Consider the following 26,698-nt stretch of genomic DNA (forward strand, 5'->3'; position numbering starts at 1 on the left):
ACCCAAAAATATATTTTAAAAAATCTGATGATTTTTAAGCCACCCACATGATTTTTGGTAACCTGATGTATGTTTTTAAAAGGATTGGGATTGGCAATATTGGGTTACTACTTCAGTTCTTGATGAATTTGTAGGTCTGCAAACCAGGATAACATTAAGATTGCATACTTACTGTCTGGCTATTATAAGGTAAATTACGAAATGTAAGTTTAACTTGTATATTTAGGACTGAGTGATTTGTTTGGGTGCCCATGCCAACGCGGTATCCATTGGCTACAATGGTTGTAATAAATTACCTGAGAGAGAAAAGAATTAACACTGTTTATTTACCACTGTGCTTTTTTGAAAAAAATTGTTTAGACATACTTGTGTTCCCTCCCCCTTTGCCCCATAGTTCTTCTCTCCATTGTGCTGAAGAGCTTTGTCTTGATTTATAATTAAAATAGTGCTATTTAGAGTTGAAGACCCACTGACTTATTGATTTTCTTCCCTAAATAATTTAAAAGAAATCACAATTCTATTTGACTTCATTTTTCTTTGTCTTTTATGTGAGTGTTTGTATGTTGATGCTTTTTTCCTGCTGTAGTTATAAGATGTTTGGTATCTTAAAAAGATTTTGAACTAATTTTAAAAAATACTGTAGTACTTCTGTTTTTCACTGACAAATTATGCTTGGAAGCCTGAAAAGAAATTTATATCTAACTTTGGAAAATATTGGTATCTTATATTCTGTTTCAGCTGGAGAAGGAGCAACTATGGCATTTAAAATATATGTTCTGAAATATCTAGATCTTTGGGAGTGTGATGGGGTGGTACCCACCGCGAGTGTCCCCTGGCTGATTGTGTGTGCCTGCACTTAGTCTGTGGTGACCTCTGTCAGTGGTTTCTCAAGCACGTTTTCAATGACTCAGACCTCTGGCTGAGTCACGCACACTGAGTCTGTATTTGAAACCAACCCTACCCCTTCTGGGGTATGCAGTCCACCAGGGGCCTATCCCAGTACCCCTCCATTGACATCTCTGTGGCCCTCCATGGGCTCAGTCTTTAAATAATCCTGGTCCTGGTATGATGCCATACCCTGCAGGCTTCCCTGCCTCAGTCCCACAGGCCCTTCTTGACTAGTCTTCAAATAGTCCCTTGACTGTGCTACGGCCCTGTACCACAGGGCTTCCTCCCTGGAGACTCTTCATGCTTTCTGGGTCTTTCTGGCCCCAGCTGTTCTTCTGTCTTCAGTCCCAGCAGCCACCCAGGAGCTCCCTCTTGCTCCCCTGGTCCCTGCCATTAACTGATCTGTCCATGGTCCTGATGCTCCTTCAGCCAGCTCGGAACACAGTCCTCATTCCTCCAGCTCCAGGTGACAACTCACTGTCTCTAGCTCTGCCGTTTCTAGGGCCCTGAGTGGCTACTCCCTGCAGTCTTTCTGATTGGTTGCTTCCCCACAGCCACTCTAGGCGACTTGCAGGAGTTCTCTACTTCCACTTTCTGGGATGGGATGTGGTAGGACTCTGAGGCCTCCAGCAGGGGCCTCTTGCCCTAGTCTGGTGGTTCTCAAACTTTTGTATTAGTGACCCCTTTCACACAGCAATCCTCTGAGTGTGCCCCCCCCTTATAAATTAAAAACACATTTTTTATATTTAACACTATTACAAATTCTGGAGGTGAAGTGGGGTTTGGGAGTGGAGGCTGACAGCTCGCAACTGCCCCATAGTAACCTCACAACCCTCTGAGGGGTCAGAACCCCTGCCCTAGTCCACCCTATCACAGGAAATAACATATAATACCAGTGAGGGGGTTGCAAGTAGTTGATGGAAACCAGCATGGGGCTCAATTAATTGTTGTGTAATTTACATTAAACTCTTGGATGAGATATTCTTGTAGAGAGCACAACAGTTTAAAATGGAAATTGGTCTTGTAACAAGCTGACACCATGTAAAGTGCAGCTATTACATGGTCCTTTATTACTTCATAAGTATTCTTTTAAATAAAAATTAAAATGATGAAACACCCCCGCCCCCCCCACCCTGCCCCAGTAAATCACATCCTGCTGCCATTGAAATCAATGGAAAATTGTGTAGAGCAGAGCCTGGTACAAACCCTATTGAAGTCAGTGGAAAGACTCCAATTGACTTCAGTGGGCTTTGGATCAGGCCCTATACACTTATCTTACTGTGGAGCTATGCTTATGGCTCTGTAGTTAAGATTTCAGATAAGTTCCATTGTGAGCCCTATTTCTAGCCTCCTTATAACTTTGGATATGGACACTAATTTGTCCAAAAATTATGAGATTTACTCTGAAGGTTTTGGAGAAATTTTCTGCAAAGTTGGAAGAAAATTCTTGGTTGATGAGTAATAGAACACTCAAAAGAATACCCTGATTTGAAAACTTGCCCAATACTTATTTGAGTTCCTCTAGTTAAAAAAAGCTTGTTACTACGCTTTCATATTTTCCAGATAGTTAAATCTTGAAAACTAGTATAGAGGCTGCCATTTGAAGGAAATAAGATGTAATTAAGTAAAATCACTAATGATTATTATACATAATGGTAATAGTTATAGCCCTTTGTGTGGGATAGTATATTAGCCTTTAGGATCCCATGTGGAGGTATAGATCTGTTTTGCTGACTCACTCTGGAAATCAGACCACCAGGGGTCAAATTGAAAAAGAAAATATAGTGGCACTCTTCCACGCTCTGCCCACAAAATAAATTGCCCACTTGAGATACTAAAATCAGCTGCTGCTCTCAGAATTGTGCAGATGTTCAAAATATGTTCACGTATGCTCTCTGGGTTGTGCTCATCTCAATGGATTTGGCTTTTTGATTGAGCAAAAATGTGGTGGTAATCTTCTAAACCCAACCCACTTGTGGTGCCAAAATGAACTTTCACTCACAGTAGATTGTATAGACTTTCATAATATGATATTTTTTCTTCTTTGTTCTATACTTTGATATGGAGTGAAATAATTAATGGTGTCATTTTAAATTATCATCATAGGCATTTGAGCTAACACTCATTGAAATGAATTGGGCAGTTTATACCTCTCAGAGTTCTTGTTTCAGGCTCTTTGCAAACTCAGGCAGACATAGATTTATAGATTCCAAGGCCAGAAGGGGATTATTATGATCATCTAGTCTGACCTCCTATATAACATATTCCATAGAATTTTCCCAAAATAAGTCTTAGAGCATATCTTTTAGAAAAACACCCAATTTTCATTTAAAAATGGTTAGTGATGGAGAATCCACCCCAACTCTGGGTAAAATGTACCAATGGTTAATTATTCTTGTGGTTAAATGACACCTTATTTCCAGTCTGAATTTGTTTAGCTTCAACATCTAGCCATTGGATCATGTTATACCTTTTTCTGCTAGATTGAAGAGTCCATTATTAAATATTTGTTCCCCATGTAGACACTTATAGTCTATAATCAAGTCACCCCTTAACCTTCTCTTTGTCAATCTGAATAGATTGTGGTTTTTGAGTCTATCACTATAAGCATGTTTTCTAATCCTCCAATCATTTTCTTGGCTTTTCTGTGAATCCCCTCCAATTAATCAACATCCCTCTTGTATTGTGGGCACCAGAACTGGACATAGTATTCCAGCAGTGTTTTACCAGTACCAAATTCAGAAGTAAAATAACCTCTCCACTCCTGCTTGAGATTTTCTTATGTATTCCAGGATCATGTTAGCTCTGTTGGCCACAGGTCACACTGAGAGCTCATGTTCAAATGATTACCTGCCACAACAATCCTGAAATCTTTTTTAGAGTCCTTGATTCCCAGGATAGAGTCATCCATCCTTTAAGTATCGCCTACGTTCTTTGTTCCTAGATGTATACATTTATTTTAGCCATATTAAAATGCATATTGTTTGCTTGCTCCTCGTTTACCAAGCAATTCAAATCGCTCTGAATCAGTGACCTGTCTCCTTCCTTATTTACCACTCCCTCAGTATTTGTGTCATCTGCAAACTGTATTCATGATGATTTTATGTTTTCTTCTAGGTCATTGATAGAAATGTTAAATAGCGTAGGGCCAAGAACTGAAGGACTCCACTGGAAATACACCTTCTCAATGACTGTTCTCCATTTACAATTACATTTTAGACATATCAGTTAGCCAGGATTTAATCGATTTAATGTATGCCATGTTAATTTTATATCGTTCTAGTTTTTAATCAAAATACTGTGCAGCGCCAAGTCATATGCTTTACAGAAGTCTAAATATGTTACGTCAACATTAATACCTTTATCAACCAAACTTGTAATGTCATTAAAAAAAAAAAGATATCAAGTTAGTTTGACAGGATCTATTTTCCATACACCCATGTTGATTTGCATTAATTACATTACCTTCCTTTAATTCTTTATTAACTATTACTATCAGCCACTTCATTATCTTCCCCGTTTGGAATCATTGTAGTCCTGACAGGGTTATAATTACCCAGGTCTTCCCGTTTACCCATTTTAAAAACTGGCACAATATTAGTTTTTTTTCCAGTCTTCAGGAACTTCCCCTGTGCTCTAAGACTTATTTAATATCAACATTAATGGTATAGCAATCATCTCAGCCAGCTCTTTAAAAACTTTGGGTGCAAGTTATCTGAACTTGCTGATTTAAAAATGTCTGACTTTTGTAGTTTCTGTTTAAATCCTCCAGAGCTACTAGTAGAATGGAAAGAGTGTTGTCACCATATGATGAGACACTATCATCTGCTTTTTCTCCAAATACACAACAGAAATACTAATTGAACACTTCTGCCTTTTCATTATTATTATTATTAACAAATACCATTGTTAGTATTCATACTATATTTTAAAAAACCTCCTTATTATCCTTAACTCTGCTGGTCATAGATTTCTCCTGTGTTCCTTTGCTTCCCTTATCAATTTTCTACAATTCCTACCTTCTGAAATGTATTCTTTACTATCAGCTTCCCCTTTCTTCCATTTGTTATGTGTTATTTTTTCTTCACAGCATCAGTTATACCTTGGAAATGTTATCAAGGTTTTCTTTGCAACTACAACTTACTTTCTTTTAAAGCTGAGATTCTAGAGAGCAAGAAGGTATCTTTAGAGAGGAGCCAATATACTGTACTGCTATGTACCATCCAAATCTGAGCCCTATAGTCAGACAAATTGGGTCTTATTAGAACCGATTCATCAAGAGAAAAGAATACATGGCTCACTAAGGTGAAAAAGCTGGAGGGAAGGACAGGAAGCCCTGTAAATAGAAGCCTTGTAATAAGATTGCTTGTTCTCTTTGGAAATGGAAAAGGAAATGTTTAATTTTCAAAACATCCTGACCAGCTCTACTTTTAAATATTTTAAAAGAGCAGTTACAACACTGTGTACTGTCACATGCCCCACTAATTTGCCCTCTGTTCAAAACTGGGGTATGACATGGAGAAGGGAAATAGATTTTCTTCATCAAGAAGCATGAATGTTGCACTATAGAGGAAGATCTTTGATGATTTGTAAAAGTAGCCACTGCCTTCTAGTTCAGTTCCCTTATGTGAAAATAGAGTTCTGAGCCAGTTGGGTAGTTTACTCCCTAGGACATTCTGTGCCAAAAAATTAAAAATTCAGCACCAAAAAATAAAAATTCTGCACACAATATTTTAAAATTTGCAAAATTCTGCAAATTTTATTTGTCAAATAAATGTGGAGGTTCCATCATGGCACTGGTGAGCACAGACGACTGGCTGCACAGAGGTGGAAGATCACTGTGCAGCTTCCCCCACAGGACAGATTCAGCGGTGAGACTGCACCGAACCCTGACACAATGCAATGACTGGGCTTGCCCCAGGAGCACCCCAGCTCCTCTCTGTCCAGGCAGGCTCCGCAAGGCAAGATCCAAGTGTGGAGGGGTTACTGTGGGGGGATCCAGATGTGGGTTGAGAAGGTTCTGTGTGGGCAATCTGGGTGTGGGCCGCTCAGTGAGGGATAAGGGTATGTGGGATCTGGATGTACAGGAGCTTGTAGGGGGGTTCTGGGTGCAGTGGTAATGGGACTCTGCAGGGAGGTCCAGGTGAAGGTAGTTGGGACTCAGCAGGAGGGGTGTCTGGGTGCAAGGGGGCTAGAGCTCAGCTGGGGGTTCTGGTGTGGGGGGCTCAGTGATGGGGTCCAAATGCTGGGGGAGTGAGGCTCAGTGGCGTGGGGATCCAGGTGCAGCTGTTTGGGGTGCGGATCTGGGTGTGGGTGGCAGGAGGGTCTAGGTATGAGGGGGTCTGGATGCACAGAGGTTGGGCAAATGTGGGAGTAGCTCCCTGTACAGTGATCCTTCCCCCTGCAGCTGAGGAGCGATGGGTGCGGGAAGTATGGGCTGGGGGGAGTTTGCAGAGTTTCCTACAGCTGGGAGAGAAATGTGGGGGTGGGTCTGATCCAGCCCTGGTTGCCGTGCAGGGGAGGAAGAAGAAGTCCCGTCCTCCCCAGCCCAGCCAGGACTAGCAGCTGAGCTTGGTGCAGGGTAGGAGCCACCAGCCGGGTCTTCCCCAGTCCTGCTCCCTACCTTACAGTGATTCACCTTTCTGCCAGCTGCACTGGGCACCCGAAACATACTGCTCGGGAGGGTCACATGACCGCTCTTGTGGCTTCCTTTTGCTTCCTCATCAGAAAGTTATTTTTCTACAGGGAAGCAAAAAAATCTGAGGGAGATATAAATTATGCGCAGTGGCGCAGAATTCCCCCAGGAGTAGTAGTTGCATGGAGATCTTGTTTATCCTGAAAGAGCCCAGCTGGTTCAGTTGTGGCACATCTTAAAGTATAAGTGTGCACTTTTAAAGAGCCTGGCAGGGCATTTCAGGATAATGCTTTCAAGATGTGCAGTAGCTAGTACTTCTGTGGAGGATTTTTTTGAGCACAAAATGCAGGAGATACTTAATAATGCTGAGCAAAGTCTTTTACTAAAGATTTGACTTCTGATTTGTTTTCTTACCTCAAAACTTGACAACTAGAAATCTAAGAACTGAATATATCTTAAAGCAATAGACAGTGCCACAAGATAGGTGGCATTTTTAGTCTAAATTAACTGTATGGATTGCCCCTTTTTTGGCCTGGCTTTAGTAACTTCATGAATGTGTTTAATTTTGTCTGTCTTTAAGTTTCAGCACTTTCTCTACTAGGAGCGCTGAACTCCAGCACTTCTGCTGAATTAAAGGTGACTTGTAAGGGAGTTCAAAACAAAACAAAGCTGATATATGGCCTTTCTTCCTTACGATGGAAGAAAGATTGAAAGGCTCTTGTTGCTTGTTTCTACACTAGAAATATCAGGAATGCGAACTCCCATGCCACGTGGGAGGAAGAATTCCCTGTCAAAATCTGTAAAGCCACCAAATCTTTCAAATTCTTCCATGATACATACAGAACATCATCATCATCTGCAAAGAAGGTGGAGAGCTGAGGCTGTTGCTTATGCAAAATATACTTGTTCTCCTGTTACTTCATCCTTGTGCTGTACTCCCATTTGTTTGCTTCATCTGTCTTTTGCATTTGGTAATATTTCCTAGGTTGTGAGCTCTCTGAGCAAGGGCTTGTCTTTGTTTTTGTTTGTACAATGCCTAGCACAATGGGAGACCTAGTTCAGTTGGCAGCCCTACGCACTGCTGTAATACAAATGAACGTGTGGTCTTTTCCTGGATTTAGGCTACGTCTACACTACAAAGCTTTTAGCGAGACGGCTGTGTTGGCGCAGCCGTGCTGCTAAAAGTCGCGCCGTGTAGCTGCTGTTTGTCGGCTCTCTTGCCGACAAAAACTTCTACCCCCAACGAGCGGCCTTCACATTGTTGACAGGAAAGCGCTCGTGCCGACAATGTGCTGTTCACGCTGGCACTTGCTGCGGCAAAACTTTTGTCTTGTGGGGGGGGGGGGGGTTAACACCTCTGAAAGACAAAAGTTTTGTCATTCAATTGCCAGTCCTTCATAGCCTCGCTGTAATACCTATAGGTTTCAGTTGTGCATATGTATCCTTCTCACCCTGTAATTGAAGAGGTGAGGGAGTAGAATTTAATGATGATTCCTCTCTCCCAGGTGTTGGTATTAAATAGATGTAAACAAAAGACAAAGCCTTTTAAACAGTCTGCAAATTTCTTCCCATCTTAGTTGCTCAGCTTTTGGTCTCTTGTGATGTCATATTTCTTTTAGTGCTCTAGTCCAGGGGTTCTCAGCCTTTTTCTTGCTGAGGCCCCCCTCACATGCTCTAAAAATTCCAGGGCCCAGCTGGGGGAGGGAGGGGACTGGGTCTCTGGGCCATGGGGGGACCCTTGGGAATAGACATAGTTTTACTTCTATTTGGGGGGGTGGGGTGGGGAGGGTTGCTGGCTTCAGCCCTGCAACGCTCCCGGCTTTGGGGCCTTGGGGCGTGTGTGCTGGCATCAGCCCTGTGCTACTCCTGGCTTGTGGGGAGGGCCCTGGCTTCAGCCCCACACCGCTCCCAGCTGGGACAGGGACAGGAGCTGCTGGCTTAAGCCCCATGCTGCTCCCTGCTTCAGCGCTGGGGCTTGGAGCACCGAGTTTCAGACGTGGACTCCGCAGCCCCCCTGAAAGGGCTTGCAAACCCCCAGGGGCTGCGAACCCCCAGTTGAGAACTGTTGCTCTAGTCATCCATAGTGTTTATGGTAGACAAGAGCTGAATATGTAATTTTTGGGGATAACAGCACTCTTTTTGAAACACCCCACTCCTGGTTGTCTTCATACACCATAGAGAAGCAAAAATGGCACAAACCCTCCCCAACTTTTATTTTATTTTTTTGCAAGCTTATAATATTGGTTCACCAGTCTCTGTTACATGACTTAAGTGCTTTCCTGCTTCAAGGCTTAAGTCTGTGAGTATTCCCATTCCTGTCAAGCAGGTGCTTCAGTGCTTTTCCTGAATCAGTACCTTGGTGGAATTACTGTGGTTTTTGTGATCTGTCAAATGCAGTTTGGTGGCAGTGATGTAATTCATTTTACAGCAACTACAGTATTTTGGTATTTCCTTGCGCCGGCCCCCCCCCCCCCCCCCAATCTTTGGTATTGCTGAAGCCCAATGCATTGCGGGAGAGGAAGTAGGGATGTTTTACTAGTAGTTAAGAAAAAGGCCTGGAACCCAGAATGGGCATGTCTTCTGATTTGACCTAAGCCTCTAGCTCCTTGTATGATCTTAGAGCAAGTCATTTTGAATACTTTGAGCATAAGTCATCTCAAGTGGAAAACTGCTGTAAGAGGGAAGAAAAAACACATGGCTTAAAGACAGACGTTGCATCTAAGCTGTATTTGGTTGAAAATTCCTTACCAGTGCCGTGATCGTTTCTGCTACTGCTGTTGTTAACCACTGTGAGGGATATTGCAACCCCATACAGTAACTTTTGGGACCATTGTATTAAATTTATGAATGGTTTATGTATGACTGTCTTCTACTCCCTCAAGGAGGGTTTCCACAGCTGCTCCATGAACTAAAACCTTGAGGTGGGGGAGTGATTAAGTGGGTTACTAAGACTATAAATAAGGCTACGATTTACTTACAGAGGCCACAGAAGGCATGGAACCGTGACTTCAGCAGTGGGGAGTTGCAAGGTCCCTCACAGGCAGTGGGTTAGCTCACAGCTCCTGGCCACCGATCCTCATTTTGTCCTGGATATTTTTAGTAAAAGTCAGGGACAGATCACAGCTTCAGTGAATTTTTCCTTTTTCCCTGTGACCTGTCCCTGACTTTTACTAAAAATATCCGTGACAAAATCTTAGCCTTAACTATAAACAACTCCAGAGAGGGTACCACCCCTGGAGTAATTTGCACATATTGGTTCATACTGGGTTTTCCAGAGACGAAGAGATAAAGAAAGAACTTTGCATGTGTAAAGGCTGAGTTTACACTCACGGTCTTCGTTTTGATTCCGCAAATGGATGGGACTTTTGGTACTAAAGGGACCCCATCCTTGCTGGAAGGTTGGAAGGGATGTTGGCTTAGCAGAGTTCTCATGTGGACGGTGGTCAATTTCTGGAATTTTTACTAAGCGTGTAGGAACTTTTGTTGTTTTTATGTTTTCTCTGTAATGTTTTTCTCCTTAAAATATACTATGTTGAGGAAGAGCTGTGTTATAACTTGTGACTGCTGTCAATATGCTGTTCATAAACCTAGGAGAGAAAGCAACTCACAGAGGCAGTCTAGCTTGCTGGAGATATCACAGTGTATGGCAGGGGTCTGTGCAGTCTTAAAATCGTTACTCAGAAGGGAGTGGGACGTAGGTCCCTTCCCAGAGACAGGTGGCTGGAGGCCTGAGACTGACTGGGCACTTCTGGAGTAGATCATTGAGAGGGAATATTGATGCAGTTACCCTGAAACTGTGACAACCACCTAATTTAGGATAAAACTGTCTGGTGCACATGAATGAAATCCATAATTCTAAATGTGGAAAACTAATATCTGTATTTTAATAAAATGCAAGAACAGTGCATTTTCAACTTAATTTTAACCTAAAATCTATTCTCAGCTGCAGTTTTAAAATGGGAAGGATAATAACACTCCCTTTCTTGTGGGATGTGGATTTGTTTTCATTGGCATGATCCTGGATTTAGCCTTTCCTTACCTTAAGGCTTTGATTCTCAGCCTGGGGGTTGCCAAAAGGGGTGAAAGAGTCATGAGCATAGTGTATTTGCCATATTGCTAGTTTGCTAGAACATCCCAAAATGGAAAAGGAGTAGTAGCATGGAAAAGGTTGAAAACACCACCTTACTGAAGTGAGTTCTAATACTCTTTTACTGATACTTAGAGATCCTCAATCTCACTGCTTCTAATGCAGCTATATTTAAAAATCTTTGTTTCATGAAGGAGGAATTTGTCCTCTGTGTTACTTGTTCTCTGTCATAATGCTCCGCTTCTAGTAAAAGCTATTTTTTTGCTGCAAGATCAGAAAGTTCTCAGTATCATTAAAAGTCTCTATCCTTGATATAAGAGACTGAATTCTTCCAGCAGGGGAGCTGAATTTGGGAGTTGAGACTTGCTCCTCTGGTGAAGGAGTGAATTGCATTTCTTTTATACCTAGAACTGAAGGAGGAGTGAGAGCGGTCATTGAAGACTTATTGATTGGCATTTATTTTACTATTTCTGCGCTAATACTTTTAAATTGGTTTTTCTTTGTTGAGTTGGACATCTCTGTTGAAACAAGCAAATAAATACGTCATCCTGAGCAGTGAAGTCACTGGACTTTTCTCTAAAATATAGTTCTTAATAATATAACTTTTGAATATTCATACTAATAGTTCATTATTCTGTAAAAGTTACATGCTAAACATACATATTTTGTATTGTTTATTTCTCTCTGTCTTTTTAAGGCTGATAAAGAATTTGTATGGTCTTTGTGGAAACGCCTCCAGGTGGCAAATCCAGATCTTACACAAGCAGTCAGCTTGGTGGTGGAAAGGTGAGCTTGAAGACTTTGTGTGATTTTTTTTTTTAAAATCAAATATGCTAGGTATCTCTTCTGTTTGATGCCACATAGTTTCATGTTTAAAAAAACATTGTAAAAAAGTCTTAAACTTCTGAAATTATCTAGATCCTGTAATTCGTAAGAATGGTATCTTTAAACTTTGTCAAGACTCCCTAAAGCCTGAGAGAGGTTGCTTTTTTAAAAGCAAATCTAAATAAACTTTAAAACTCTGTGTGCTTTCATCCAGACTGCTCCTTATGCATTGAACAATGTTCCTAATCTTATATAACAGGAGTCTATCCTCACATCCCTCAGATTCATTTGGTGTTATTCCTTTTTATTCCTAATGGTGGCTAGATTGAATGGTAGTCAGTGACAGCTTTTGTATACTATGTACATACATGACATACAGAATTTTAGGTTGCAAAATCAAGCACTCAAAAATTAGGTAATTCTAGAATTAAGGTTACCTGTGCAACTGTAATTCTGTTCCCTGGTACATAAGCATTTTGGTATGGTCTTTAATTAAATGATCACATGCTGTTTTTTCCACAGGATCCCTGCATTATTCAGTGGACAGGATGGACAGTGCTAAGTGAAAGAGGCAGCTGTTCAACACTTCTTTCTGTCTCCAAGCCCTGCACTGAATAAATAATATCTTATTTACTGATGGCATTCATCACCATAGTATCCGGTTCTTAAAAATATTAATGAATTTAGCACCATAATATATGATTGCCTTACAGATATTAATAAATTTATCTGCACATTATTTCTGTGACTTAGGGAAGTATGGTATCCCTATTTTGCAGATGGGGAATTGAGCCACACAGATACGTTCTGAGGCCAAAATTAGAAGAAGTGTTCATTAATTGTTGGTGCTCAACTTAAGATAGCTGTGACCTGACTTTCATAGAGGTTCTAATCACCTGAAACTTCCACTGATTTCAGGTAGAGTTGTGAGTGTTCAGCACTTAAGAAAATTTTGCCCTAGTTGTCTCAAGTTGGACAACCAGAAAATAAGGAAAACAGTTAGTGGCCAACTCTAAAAATTTTGCATTAAGTGAGTTGCCCAACATCACGTAGAAGGTCTGTGGTACAGCAAGATACAACCCAGTTCTTGTGCACCCCAGTCTGGTGCCTTAACCACAAAACCCCTTTTTGATTGCTGCAGTTCCCTGGCCTAATCACCAGTCATCAACATCTGCTGTGAATATGGCCTGGATTCTACAGTCAACAGCTCACTCACTGTTTTACTCTGTCTCATTTGCCATCCATCCTCTGCACTGAAAGAAGAAATGATTGTGTGGTAAAAATAGTATGTGATCATATAGTTTAAGTCTACAGAATAATGCATACACACAAGGTGACATAAATTGATGTTGCATAGGCAACTTGGCTGCATTAGAACATTCAGAAAATGTAGGAGTAATTCTAGAACAAGTTCTGCTGTGTATGTTCAGATGATGACTTTTTGTGATTTATAACTTGTCCAAATCTGGACATATTTTCATGAGGACAGAAGATATTTCTCTGATCCCGGGACTATTCCTCTACCAAATGTAAAGTTTTATTCCAAATCCCAGGGGTGCTAGAGCTGTTAAAAAAACAGTCACACTTTTTTTTAACTTCGGCAAAACTGTTTCTTGCTAACTTCATTCTTGGAAATGACTGAACCACTTTTGCTAAAAACTATTTATGTGAAAATATTAACCTGAGGCAGAGAGCAAACACAGAAAACTGAAAGCTGATTGCATGATGTTTGGTAAAGTTATAAGAAAGTGAAAACAGGGAACTATAATGAGAAGTTTCAGAGTAACAGCCGTGTTAGTCTGTATTCGCAAAAAGAAAAGGAGTACTTGTGGCACCTTAGAGACTAACCAATTTATTTGAGCATAAGCTTTCGTGAGCTACAGCTCACTTCATCGGACGCATACTGTGGAAACTGCAGAAGACATTATATACACAGAGACCACGAAACAATACCTCCTCCCACCCCACTGTCCTGCTGGTAATAGCTTATCTAAAGTGATCACTCTCCTTACAATGTGTATGATAATCAAGTTGGGCCATTCCTCCAAATTTTCTTCCTAGGATTTTTTTCACGCTTAATTGTTGCCTCATATTTTAAATTTGTTAGTATGCGATTCAGGACAGGGACTGTCATTATGTATTTGTCATCCTAGTTAGCATGATGGAGCCCCAGTCCTAAATGGGGCATTTGACTGTTACTTTAATATAAATTCAATATTTTATTACTATTTATTATTTCAGTTCTCTTGTTACTATCATGAAAAACCTATGTGTTATCTTTTTATATATTCTATGGTTGCTAGAAAATAAAAGAGCATGGTAGGTAAGGAAACATTCCATAATATTATTTTATGGTGCGTCTATTGATTTTTCTAGAGTCGAAAATTGAAATGTGTTTTGGAATATTCTTTTTTTTTTTTGGTCTGTGCAATGTGTATTGTCCATTTTTGGCTGTTGAGCCTCATATTCTGATTTTGTTTCGTACGCAAAAGCATGGTGACAGTACTGTTCATGCACCTCTCTAATCCTAAGTGCACTCTTTTGCTTCTGTTCCTTAATAGAACAGTTTGATGCAGTAGAACTGCTGTTGTGAATTCAAAGGTATGAATGTCAAAGGTGTGTGTGTGTAATGTCTTTATGATATGTCTCCCCCATTTTCTTGGCCAGAATTTCCAATTGCCTCTGGAGCATTTTTCCCGGATCTTAGCATAACTGCAGATGATCCTGGAGCAGGGTTTGGAAGTTGAGTTACTGCTAGGGATACCCATTCAGTGCAGATATGATTAATAAAACTCATAGCTTTGCACCTGATTATGGAGGTTTTGGTTTTTGATTTATAGAGCGCCTAATAAAGGGAGACTTTTCACTCTTCAAAACATTTTTTTAATCCTTTTTTTGTTTGAGGGGCCAGTCCTCTCTCCAGCAATCGCATATAGCCCTAACTTTACCTATAAATCTCTTTTTCTTCTTTTTGCTCCTGTAACTGGGTTGTCTAGGCAGTGCCTCTTTGTGGCCTGTCGGAATGACTCACTTCAGTGCAGGTCCCTAATAGTTAGGTATTGACCTCACAGATCTGGTGTTGTGGTACCGTAGCACTCTGGCTATGGCACACTTGAGCCCTCTCTAGGAAAACTAGTGAACTTCAAAATAAGGATCATCCACGGATTCATTGGTGGGAGTCTGCTCTGGGCTTGTCTCTGTGTGGCTAATCTCTTTTTGATAGTCTTCCTGGGCTTAGTTGCCCAACCACCAAATAACTTGTTTAGGCAGCAAACTTCCACAGTGTCTTGCCTGGAAGCTGGTTTCCCTCACCGAGCAAGTAGCAGAGCTCTCTCTTCCTTCCTGGTTGTGAGACTCTCAAAGGGGTACCCAGAACTGAGTTATCTTGTTACCCCCCTGCCAGAGTGACAGAGAGACTTGCTTAACTAGGTGTCAGTTTCCTGATGCCACCGGTCAGTTAGCCACCCCAGCAATCTCCTCAGGGCTCTGCTGGCCCTTACTTTGGCTTGCAGGTTAACAATAGGTACACTCTGAACCACACCGTGAAGTATCCCCACTGTAGTATCCACCCACTGTCTGTGGACACTCTCAGATATTACCAGGTTAGCTATCCCCCAGGGGACAGTGTATACACAAGTTTGTTTGATTCAACTGAGAGTCAGCTCTTATATAATATTGTAGCACTGAGATATAGTGAAAAAAATCGTAAGTTTATTATCAAAGGTTAAAATTTAACAAATAGTGAGTAAGGATAGGTTTCAGACTAGCAGCCGTGTTAGTCTGTATCTGCAAAAAGAAAAGGAGGACTTGTGGCACCTTGGAAACTAACAAATTTATTTGAGCATAAGCTTTGGTGAGCTACAGCTCACTTCATCGGATGCATTCAGTGGAAAATACAGTGGCGAGATTTATATACACAGAGAACATGAAACAATGGGTGTTACCATACACACTGCAGGGAGAGTGACCAGGTAAGGTGAGCTATTACCAGCAGGAGAGCACGGGGGGGCGGGGGGGGGTAGAGGGGGAACCTTTTGTAGTGATAATCAAGGTGGGCCATTTCCAGCAGTTGACAAGAATATTTGAGGAACAACAGGGGGCGGGGAATAAACAGGGGGAAATAGTTTTACTTTGTGTAATGACCCATCCACTCCCAGTCTTTATTCAAGCCTAAGTTAATTGTATCCAGTTTGCAAATTAATTCCAATTCAGCAGTCTCTCCTTGGAGTCTGTTTTTTTAAGTTTTTTTTGTTGAAGAATTGCCACATTTAGGTCTGTAATCGATCGCTCACCTTGATTATCACTACAAAAGGTCCCCCCCCCCCACCCCCACAGCTGTCCTGCTGGTAATAGCTCACCTTACCTGATCACTCTCCTTACAGTGTGTATGGTAACACCCATTGTTTCATGTTCTCTGTGTATATAAATCTCCCCACTGTATTTTCCACTGAATGCGTCCTATGAAGTGAGCTGTAGCTCACGAAAGCTTATGTTCAAATAAATTTGTTAGTCTCTAAGGTGCCACAAGTCCTCCTTTTCTTTTTTGAGTAAGGATAGCAAGTGGAAGTAGAATTGGTTACATATAAAAGAAAATCATAAAATGCAAACCTGGGTCTGTATTTATCAATGGTTACCTTTCCTGTTTAATAATGTAGATTTTCCCCTAAGGATTCAGTCTTGTGCAGAGCTAGCTGCTTTTTAGTCAAACCAGGGTCCAAGCGTTCAGAAATACCCATGCTCTTCAAGGGGTATTCTCAGTGAATGGATAACAAAATGCATCCTTGCATTCTATTTATAGTCTTCAAAGTTCATTTTTCCCCCCGGCACAGGGCAACCCCTGTGGTTTAGTCTCCAGTGTCCTCCCATCCCCCTGTTTGTTCCGGTTCGGACTTGCTGTTCTAAAAGAGTAAATCCTTTCCAATGACCCTCTATGTCACACTGGGCAGTCCGAACTGGGCTGGCTCTTCTCCTTTTAATTCCCCTCTACATGCCTGACATTAGCTGCAGATGCGAGGGTTGCGGGGGGGGGGGGGGGAGAGGACAGGGTAAGTTGAGTCCATAGGCTCCTTAACCCCCTCATTGCCAGTGTGAGGCCCACGTGCCGCATCACAGGCCTCCTCCCACCCCCTGCCCCACAATTCCAAATCAACTTTCTCATCATATACAGCTCTAGTCTTGCAACAGCTTCTGACTTCTTGTGGCCCAGAAGTAGATAAACAATAGAAGCACTAAGTTAATCAGCAACATCTGAGAATCCTACACTGCAGAGAAATGGGTATAAGGCAACAGGTCCCACATGAGAATTATTATATTAACATGTCCTCTTTTGTTTGAAATGCTAAAAGCATCAGTGAGCAGTATTAAATCTGACAATCAGAAAATCTTGATTCAGGGTTGAGATGTGTTCAACCTTTTTATTCTTTCTCCTTGGGGCTATACAACATGGATAGCACAAGTGTTTTCATACCTTCATTTTTCAATTGATTTATGCCAACTACTAACTTTCAGTGCTCATTAAGGTACTAGTTTTCATCACAGTTTAGCTAAGGTCACAGGACAGCTACTTATTTCCTTTCCTGGAACACATCATAAGAACGGTCAGGAAAGAATATCTCTCGTACCCAAGATGTGATGAGCTTGCCAGTACCATACAGTGAGATTCAGTCCTTAAATTGGTGGATGAAGAAGGCAATTTTTCTGCAGGTAATGACAATATAAGGGATAAAAAGATGCAAATCTAAAGGCTCTAAAGCACTCAGTTACAACCTCACACAATACAAAGAAGATGGAATGATGAAGAGAAAATGAAAAGCATAAATTGGTAGGAGCTGAGACTTCAGGAATTACTAGTCCTACAATCAAGTAATTGTATATTTGTATTGTTAAATGACATTATTCTAGCAACTTCTCAGACCTACATGGAAAAGTGCAATATTTTTGTTTCCATTTCATGTTGGACTTTTTTTTAGTGACAATAGGATTCCCATTATTTCTAACTTTACAATTTCAAAATGCTTTCATGCTCCCAAAATGGGAGTTCAGCTGCCCTTAAAATTTTAAAATTTACCTGGGACCTCACTGTGGCTGCAGTGTTAATTCCTGAAATACACAGAAGATATTTTATTTTTCAGCATTCTTTGCAGTTCTTATTCGGTGATTGTAACTACATTCCCCATTTAATATTCAGATGCAAACAAAAAATTATCTTTGCTGTGCAAATGAGAAAAGCCTTTGGGATATGTAAAAGCCTCCAGGTATTTTCAAACAAGCCATTGTAAGAGTATATCTCATGTTAGTGTACTTTCAAACTACTTTAAATACTATTGATCTCTGTATTATGTAAAAAGAATGCTATTTCTAGTTCGCTTGCCTTTTGAAACATTTATTTTTGATGATAAAATTAAAAAGGAAAAGTGTTTTTAAAAAAAAAAAAAAAAAGAAAAGAATAAAGGTGCTAAAAAGTCCTGAGTTAACAGGTCAATCCACATAGGCACTTAGTAAATATAGTTAGGGTCCATAGAATGGTGGAATATCACTATAAATTTTAAAAGATATGTATAACCCCTTTTGATTGGAAGCCCTATGTAAGCCTTTTCTTATTTACTGTACACAAAAACTTGACATTAGTTTTTCCAACAATTCATTCTGATTTCCCCCTCCCCCCCGACCCCTTTTCTTAAAGGAGATACAATTAGATCCTTTAGTGGCTTTTAACATCATTGACTGTGGTGCTGATACAAGACCTAATAGAAGTAAATGGGATAGCATTATGCTAGATAAACTTATTCCTATTGCATGGATCCCATGGATCCCTGCTTCTCCTCACTTAGAATTGTAGGTGGAGTCTTGCAAGGCTCAGCATTCTTCCCCTGCTCTTCACTATTTGAGATCTCTCTGAGAAATCTGGACTCCAGGGTCAACATTCCTTACACAGTATTTAAGTGAGCAATTCTGTCTCCACTAATGCAAGCTCTGTCATTCCCAAGATGTCTCAATGTCTGGAAGAAAATGATCAGATGGATGAAGAGAAGATCAGCCTTAATCTGGAAACAAATGAAATTGTGATAGTAGAATCAATTGGAGTAATTTGTTACTTTGTTAAATTTCACCATGGATTTAGGATATCTGATCACAGGTTGTCTAGAAGCTGGTTGAGAAGCATCAGGTGATGTTGGATTCCTTACGAATCCAAAATATGCAGATTTGCTGGAAGTGAGGAACACCTCTGATGTTTTCCACCGCAGTAATCATTGAACTGGTGCATGTGTAAAATAGTTTAGATTGATGTTTATTAATAAAATCTTGAAAGCAATATAACTTGCATCTTTTTGAAGGACTAATACATCACATGCAGGTGTCTTTCCGTGACTTCTCATGCTATTGTTGTGAAAATAGGCAATAAACAGTGAAAACAGGAAGTGAATGACAATAAGACTAGGAAGGAAATAACAGTTCATCCCTTTTAAAGGACCATTACTTTTTTTTTGCTTTCTATGTGTGAGAATTTATTAAAACAATTAACATTAGAATTTGTGTTTTAACTCGATTCACCACTTATCACTCAGCAAATTGGTCAGAATAATAGATTATAAGGGTGTAACCTTTTCATCTAAGGTCAAATAATTGTGATTGTCTATAGTTGATGGAAGTTTAATATCCTATTTCATTAAAAATTCTCAGAACATTGAACATAAGTCAACATTCCATGGAGAAGAAAGTATTATGCAGCTTGCACGTGTGCATATCTGCATATCGGAGCACAAAATATTGACATGATAATTGCAGTCAAGCCTGAGTGAACAGTAGCCTGTGGGAATTCAGCTGGTGTTGTACCAACTGGATGGCTGCTCAGGACACAGTTTGAAATGCAAGGTGCAAGTTAGCACTTTATTCAGCACAAGCAGGCATCATTTAAAAATCCTTGGGGGAAACCCTGGTGATGTGCAGATGTTAAAACAGTCTGTTCTGAAGTGCTGATATTTTTGAACACTGTAAGAGACTTGTGTATCTAGATGAAAAATGTTTGCAAAATTATTCACAGCAAAATATGACACAATTTTCATGCTTCACACACTACTCTCAATATAAAAACTGTAAAGAGTCTTCTATGTGCATATATTAAAATCAGACTGCGTAATAAATCATCTACTGAATAAAGTCACTGAACTTGTAAAAGGAAAAATTGGTTTCTTTAATGATACTTTTCCATTATGAAACACGCAGTAAAATAGATAACAGAACAAGTAACAGCTATAATAGGAGTATACACATATAAGTTGATAACTTTTTTAGAATCTATGAAAAATAATTGAATTTCATTGTGTGATATTTTTCTTTTTCCTGTTTTGGTTGCAATCAGATTGATTTTGCTTAAAGATTTATGTACTTAATTTTGCATGTTGTAAAGAAATATTCAAGTAGGGCTACGTGATCATGTTATAGAAATAAATGGCCTTTCTTTAAAAAATGTAGCATGAATGGCATTCAAGTATGTATTTTCTTTTTCCTCCCATATTTTCTAAATCAGTTTGAAGTACAATTCTCTAAGTATTTAAAAACAAAGGAATTCATTGCGCATGTGGCAATTATAAAATCTGGGTTGACTGTTAAGTGTTAGGTTTTGCACTCCTAGGATCTGAATGAGGAGGAATAGAAATTTATTAGGATAGCAAAATTAATTAGCCCTGTTTTTTCAACTCGTTCACTTACTATGTAGTGAAAGGCACCATAAAGTTTCCAGTTGAAAAATTAGGCATAAGCCCAATTCCTGCTGCAGGTTCTGCACAGGCACAAGGTTCTGCTTGAAATATTGGAGCCTTTCAAGTTTCTTTTCTCCCTCCTCCAATTTCTAAATGAAATTTTTAAAAAAATTATATGTCCAGGGAATCATTTCATAATTTTCAATTTGATAGCCAAATTAATAGTAATGAGAATGTAACCATGATTTGACCACACAATTCAGAGTCTCCAAACTTCCTTAGATATTTAGAGGAAAATGTATAAAGGGGCTCTTTTTGAGTATAAAAAATAGGCTCTTATAAAAATGTGACCGGTAAGGTAATCGAGATGAGATGAGCAATACAACTATGGAGAGCTCTCCAAATAAACAGCCTCAGACTTTTTATTAGTTAAACCTGTTGTCATTAAATGTAAAAAATAGCACATCTTTATTTAGCTTAGATCTTTTTATTTTTTTCAGAAGAATGGTTAATTGAATGATTGATGCAAGTAAAGACCTATGGTAGAATTCAAAATATTTCTTTTCCCTATTACTTTTACGACCGCTTTGCAAGTTTATTTTATGAAATATAATTTTACAAACTTCACTGAGCTTTGCTTTTGAAAATCTGTGGGCTTTTGTAATGCAAGTGTTATTTTCACACCTCATTCATAGTTAAATGTTTCCTTATAGTATCTAATATTTCATTTTTGACAACTCATTAAAAATGGGCCAAACCCCAGAAAATATGATACTGTCATGTCGTATAATATATAGTGTGGGCCAGAACACAATAAAAATTAGTTAATGTTTTAGAATAATTTCACAGATTTTTGGCTTTTGGTGGATGGTGAAAGCTGAATGAGGATAATCCATGTGGCTAAATACAGCTATGTTAAAAATTTTAAGTAGGTAGTACTCATGGGAAAAGTGATTGGAGCTTACAACTTGTACAAATTGACAGCCTCTCTTCACTCCATTTTTCATCCTAAAGAAGTCTGCAAATATTCTTAGCTCAGATCATTATTGCTCATCAGTGGTTCTAATTAGCTAAACAGGAGTTTGTCTCAGTCATTGATCATCATCAACTTCTTGACAGTGCATGATTTTTTTTCATATTTTGGTGAACCTTTTTAATGATTGTAAATGTATAAAGGGACCCAACGAAGATTGTTTTTCTGTATACTTGTTTCCTTTATAAAGAACAAGTCTTATTTTAGTCATGCTAATTGAACCTTATCCTTTAAACTGCAGCAAGAGATCCAAAGATACTATAGTACTGTAGCATACGGTAGTTTTACCTAGTGTGTCTTTTGGGAGCATCCCTGTAATGAGTATTGGAAGTCATACTATACCGCCAGGAGGAGCTGCTGATAAAATTCCATACAAGGCTTTAATTTATGCTGCAAGCTTCTGCTCACATCCATTGCATGTTTATATTACTGTAATAAGTTGTAGTTGTTTTCTTCTTTAGTAATTTGTGATAGCTAATTGAAGCACATTTCTGTGGCATTATCCAAGATTATGGTTTGTGTCGTCTTTGTGGCTGGAATAAAGAATACAAAAATCCTAACATTTTGAATTAATTATACACAAATATTTTTTTCCACTTGTGAAATTGAATGTGGATCTGTGTTACAAACCTCATTGTTTGCACATTTTGTTAAAGAGATGCTATATTTGTGGAACCAGTAACCAATGATTAGGAAAAGTACTGCATTTTATTAGTGATGCAGTTGGACTCTCAGGTGTGTGTGTGTGTATATGTATATTATATATGTAATCTACAATTCCTTTATGGTGATGATAAAGGATTCTTTCTCTCTCTGTCTAATCCCAGACTTTTCATTCTTAAAAATCTCTCTGGTGCAGCTTTGTCCTAAAGTTACAGGGCTTCATAAATGCTTGACTACCAATAAAACACTAGAATTAGCTGTGCACACACTTTTCCAGTGCTCCAGTGAAGCTTGTTTTCTTGCATCATTCTTGGTTGTTTTATTCATTTGCTTCTAATTCCCTCTTTAAAATAAAAACAAAAGCTGCGGAGTTCTTTTGGGGCTCACCTTAGGAAAACCACCACCACCCATCATGTTTTCATAACATTTCCAAGTTATGATTGCAAAGCTTTATTAGAACAAACTAGTTAATTACCCCACCCTTTAAAAAGGCTCACTGCTAACTGTGGTGTGAAAATGCTTGTATACACATGAGACAATTCATTACAGTGCACTAACTCTGCATTTATCACAAACTCTGGTATCCTTTTTCAAAGTGTATTAAGTTCAGTCTGAATTGAGAGATTGGTATAGCGTTCATGTGTGCACAATGTTGCCATGTACTACTTTGGCAGTCCTCCAATTGCTATTTCACACTGCTTTGCGGGTGACTGTTTATCTCTCTGTCCTCCACTGCATAGAGTCAGCTGATCAGATGCCCCTCCAGCCCCATTTAGAAATTGGCACAGGGCCAGAATTTGCCCACTTGCTCTTGGATTCATATATAACAGCATTGCTGTAATATTACTTCAGAAGTCTTCCAGCATGTCTTGAGCAGCCTGTTGGAGCCACGCCGAGGCCCTAGATGAGACCTGACATCTGTGGAGAAGTGTTGGTGCAGCAAGCTCTGTGCCCAGCCACCAGAATAAAGATCTTTTGGGAGACGTTGCTAAGCTGATATCTACAAGGATCACAGATGCGAGGCCAACCATTGCTGAAAAAAGAGGAAACAGCTCAAGAGGACTTACATTAAAACCAAGGATACCAGGGCAAGGTCCAGAAGTGGAAACTTGAGGAACTGGACAGGATTTTGAGCAATTACACCACTACTGAGCTCAAAGAGGTTGTGGACCCTAATGCCTCCTCTGTGGCCCCTCCACCAAAAATGAACATCACCAGTCATTGGAGGAAGAACGAGAGGAGGCCAGTGAAGAGCTGTCCCCAGAAAGCCAGGATCCCTTTGTGACTCAGGACCCTGACGAAAGCTGTGTACAAAGTGAGCCTGATTACCAACCAGAAACCCAGGCCGGGACTGAGGCACAGATCCTATTGAGGGAACCTTGTCATATAAGTATCTATCTTTACAATTTACTATAATGCTATACTGCTGTTCTAACTTGTGTTCCAGGTGCCCCAGGATTGTAGCCATTTTTCGCTGTCATGAGCTAAGAGCCTTTTCAAGTCTCGAGCCTCTTCCTCTCTCTCAACCCATGCTGTCTGCTCGCCCTTCCCTCCCACCCACCCACCCTTTTTCAGAATGGCAACTGCTCTGGCCAGGCACATGGCTTCTGTCTCATACTAAAACTGCGACCGTCGTCCTATTTCAAACCCATGCCACTAAGGGCACATACCCATCTACCTATTTTCTTTCCCCCTTCCTGAAGCGTACTGCCTATTGAACACCCCCAGCTCTCCACAGTTAACCATGCTCAAAATGGCCATCAGCACCATGGAGCAGCTGCAACCTCTACCCGACCTCCCTTCCCCTTCTGCAACATAATTAAACAACAAAAACATTAAATTGTGCAATATTCAACAGTACTGAGACAGTGGTTACAGGAAAAAGAAATTTGGTTAGTGTTCTCAGAGTACATGAGGGAGACATGGGTGTTGCATGTCCATACAGGTACTAAGGACGACAGCTCCCTGCTGAGATATAAATGCCGTGTAACACACATTTCTACAAGAAAAAGTATTTACATTAGGCATAGTAAAGCTCTCAATGGCTTTTCACAGGCTTACATAAAGATGGGGAACAGTAAATGCTTCAGACAATCAGTGCAGAATCCTATCTGTTTTTCTGTGCACTTTCACCATGTCTTCAGGGGAGCGAAAGCAGAATCAAAAACTGAGAAATTGCTTGATTTTGGTCCAGACATTATGCAGGCTAGGTGCATGGTCATTCCCTCCAATATAGCTTACCAGTTGCCTTCCACTCCTGCAGCACTTCTGGGGGGACCACCTTGGTGAATAACTTCACAGTGTATCTCACTAGTCTCCCCTTTGCCTTTTTGAAGGAGGCCATTCTCTTCCTCCTAGTCACCAGGCTCACTGAAATACCACTGAGAGTCAGGACAGCCTAAAGGAGATGTAGAGGGGATTACTATCCACCGTGCTCCCACATGCCCCTGACTAACTTATCCACACTCTAAGCACCTCCAAAACACAGCAAAACTGCAAAGCCAAACCAGGAACATAATTCTCAACCCCCTCTTATTTCCCCAACTTCCAAGGTACAATGGGAAACCCAAACAGAATATACTGGTTGTTATATAATATACTGTTGTTTTAATAATAAAAAACTTTAAAATTCATTCACTAAGGGTATGTCTACACTATGAAATTAGGTCGATACTGTAGAAGTCGATTTCTAGAAATCGATTTTATACAGTCGATTGTGTATGTCCACTCTAAGCGCATTAAGTCAGCGGAGTGCGTCCTCACTACCGGGGCTAGCATTGACTTACGGAGCGGTGCACTGTGGGTAGCTATCCCAAGTTCCCGCAGTCTCTGCCGCCCATTGGAGTTCTGGGTTAAGCTCCCAATGCCTGAAGGGGCAAAAATATTGTTGTGGGTGATTTTGGGTACATGTCGTCAGTTGCCCCTCCCTCGGTGAAAGCAACGGCAGACAATCGTTTTGCGCCTTTTTTCCGTGTGGACGCCATACTGCTTTCAGCAGATGGTGCAGTAGGACTGCTAACCGTCATCATCCACCGCTTCTGCTGCAACTCTGCTCTGCTGCTACTGTCTCAATAGCGAGTTTTTCCATATTGTCTGTCATGGGCTCCTGGGTACGTGTGTTCTTCCTCAGGAAATGTGCACGGTGCAAACCGTCGTCTTCCTCCGCTTCCGCTGCAACTCTGCTCTCCTGCTTTCGTGAATCGATCTCTCAGGTCCTCTCGTCATTCTCTATAAATGTCTACTCTTGTGGCATCCGTCGTCAGCCACCGCTTCCGCTGCAACTCTGCTGTCCTGCAGACGCCAAACCACGGCAAGACTTGAGCCCGCTCAGATCACTGTGGCAGTTATGAGCATTGTAAATACCTAGTGCATAATCCTGCAGTATGTGCAGAACCAGAACCTGCAAAAGCAGGTGAGGAGGCGACGACAGTGCGGTGACGAGAGTGATGAGTACATGGACACAGACTTCTTTCAAAGTACGGGCCCTGGCAATTTGGACATCCCGGTGGCAATGGGGCAGGTTCATGCCGTGGATCACCGATTCTGTGCCCGGGAAACAAACACACACTGGTGGGACGGCATAGTGTTGCAGGTCTGGGATGATTCCCAGTGGCTGTGAAACTTTCGCATACCTAAGGGCACTTTCATGGAACTTTGTGACTTGCTTTCCCCTGCCCTGAAGCGCAAGAATACCAAGATGAGAGCAGCCCTCACAGTTCACAAGCGAGTGACGATAGCCCTATGGAAGCTTGCTACGCCAGACAGCTACCGGTCAGTCGGGAATCAATTTGGAGTGGGCAAATCTACTGTTGGGGCTGCTGTGATGCAAGTAGCCAACGCAATCACTGAGCTGCTGCTATCAAGGGTAGTGCCTCTGGGAAATGTGCAGGTCATAGTGGATGGCTTTGCTGAAATGGGCTTCCCTAACTGTGGTGGGGCGATAGACGGAACGCATATCCCTATCTTGGGACCAGACCACCTTGGCAGCCAGTATGTAAACCGCAAGGGGTACTTTTCAATGGTGCTGCAAGCACTGGTGGATCACAAGAGACATTTCGCCGACATCAACCTGGGATGGCCGGGAAAGGTACATGACACTCGCATCTTCAGGAACTCTGGTCTTTTTGAACAGCTGCAGGAAGGGACTTTATTCCCAGACCAGAAAATAACCATTGGGGATGTTGAAATGCCTATAGTTATCCTTGGGGACCCAGCCTACCGCTTAATGCCATGGCTCATGAAGCCATACACAGGCAGCCTTGATAGTAGTCAGGAGCTGTTCAACTATAGGCTGAGCAAGTGCAGAATGGTCCAAATGCACATTCTACGACATTTAAAAGTGCGCTGGCACAGTTTACTGACTCAGTTAGAGCTCAGCGAAACTAATATTCCCTCACCCATAACTATTTCACATTTGGGGACAATGTATACCTTCAAATCAGCGGCACTGCTATGGGTACCCGCATGGCCCCACAGTATGCCAACATTTTTATGGCTGACTTAGAACAATGCTTCCTCAGCTCTCGTCCCCCAATGTCCCTACTCTACTTGCGCTACATTGATGACATTTTTATCATCTGGACCCATGGAAAAGAAGCCCTTGAGGAATTCCACCATGATTTCAACAATTTCCATCCCACCATCAACCTCAGTCTGGACCAGTCCACACAAGAGATCCACTTCCTGGACACTACAGTGCTAATAAGCGATGGTCACATAAACACCACCTTATACTGGAAACCTACTGACTGCTATACTTACCTACATGCCTCCAGCTTTCATCCAGACCACACCACACGATCTACAGCAAAGCTCTACGATACAACCACATTTGCTCCAACCCCTCAGACAGAGACGAACACCTATAA

General features: G+C 40.8%; 1 protein-coding gene across 6 annotated transcripts in view; it reads left to right on the plus strand.

Moving 5' to 3' along the window:
- The window catches only part of CNTLN (centlein), a 294,546-nt gene that overhangs the window by 19,106 nt on the left and 248,742 nt on the right, over positions 1 to 26,698 (plus strand). For all 6 annotated transcript variants that reach the window (XM_037902022.2, XM_037902023.2, XM_037902027.2 and 3 more), the window contains exon 2: positions 11,308 to 11,396. In XM_037902022.2, the coding sequence (XP_037757950.1) occupies positions 11,308 to 11,396 (89 nt within the window). The remainder of the gene's footprint in view (positions 1 to 11,307; positions 11,397 to 26,698) is intronic.

This window comes from Chelonia mydas, chromosome 5, assembly GCF_015237465.2.
Source record: "Chelonia mydas isolate rCheMyd1 chromosome 5, rCheMyd1.pri.v2, whole genome shotgun sequence".
NCBI classification, from domain to species: Eukaryota; Metazoa; Chordata; order Testudines; family Cheloniidae; genus Chelonia; species Chelonia mydas.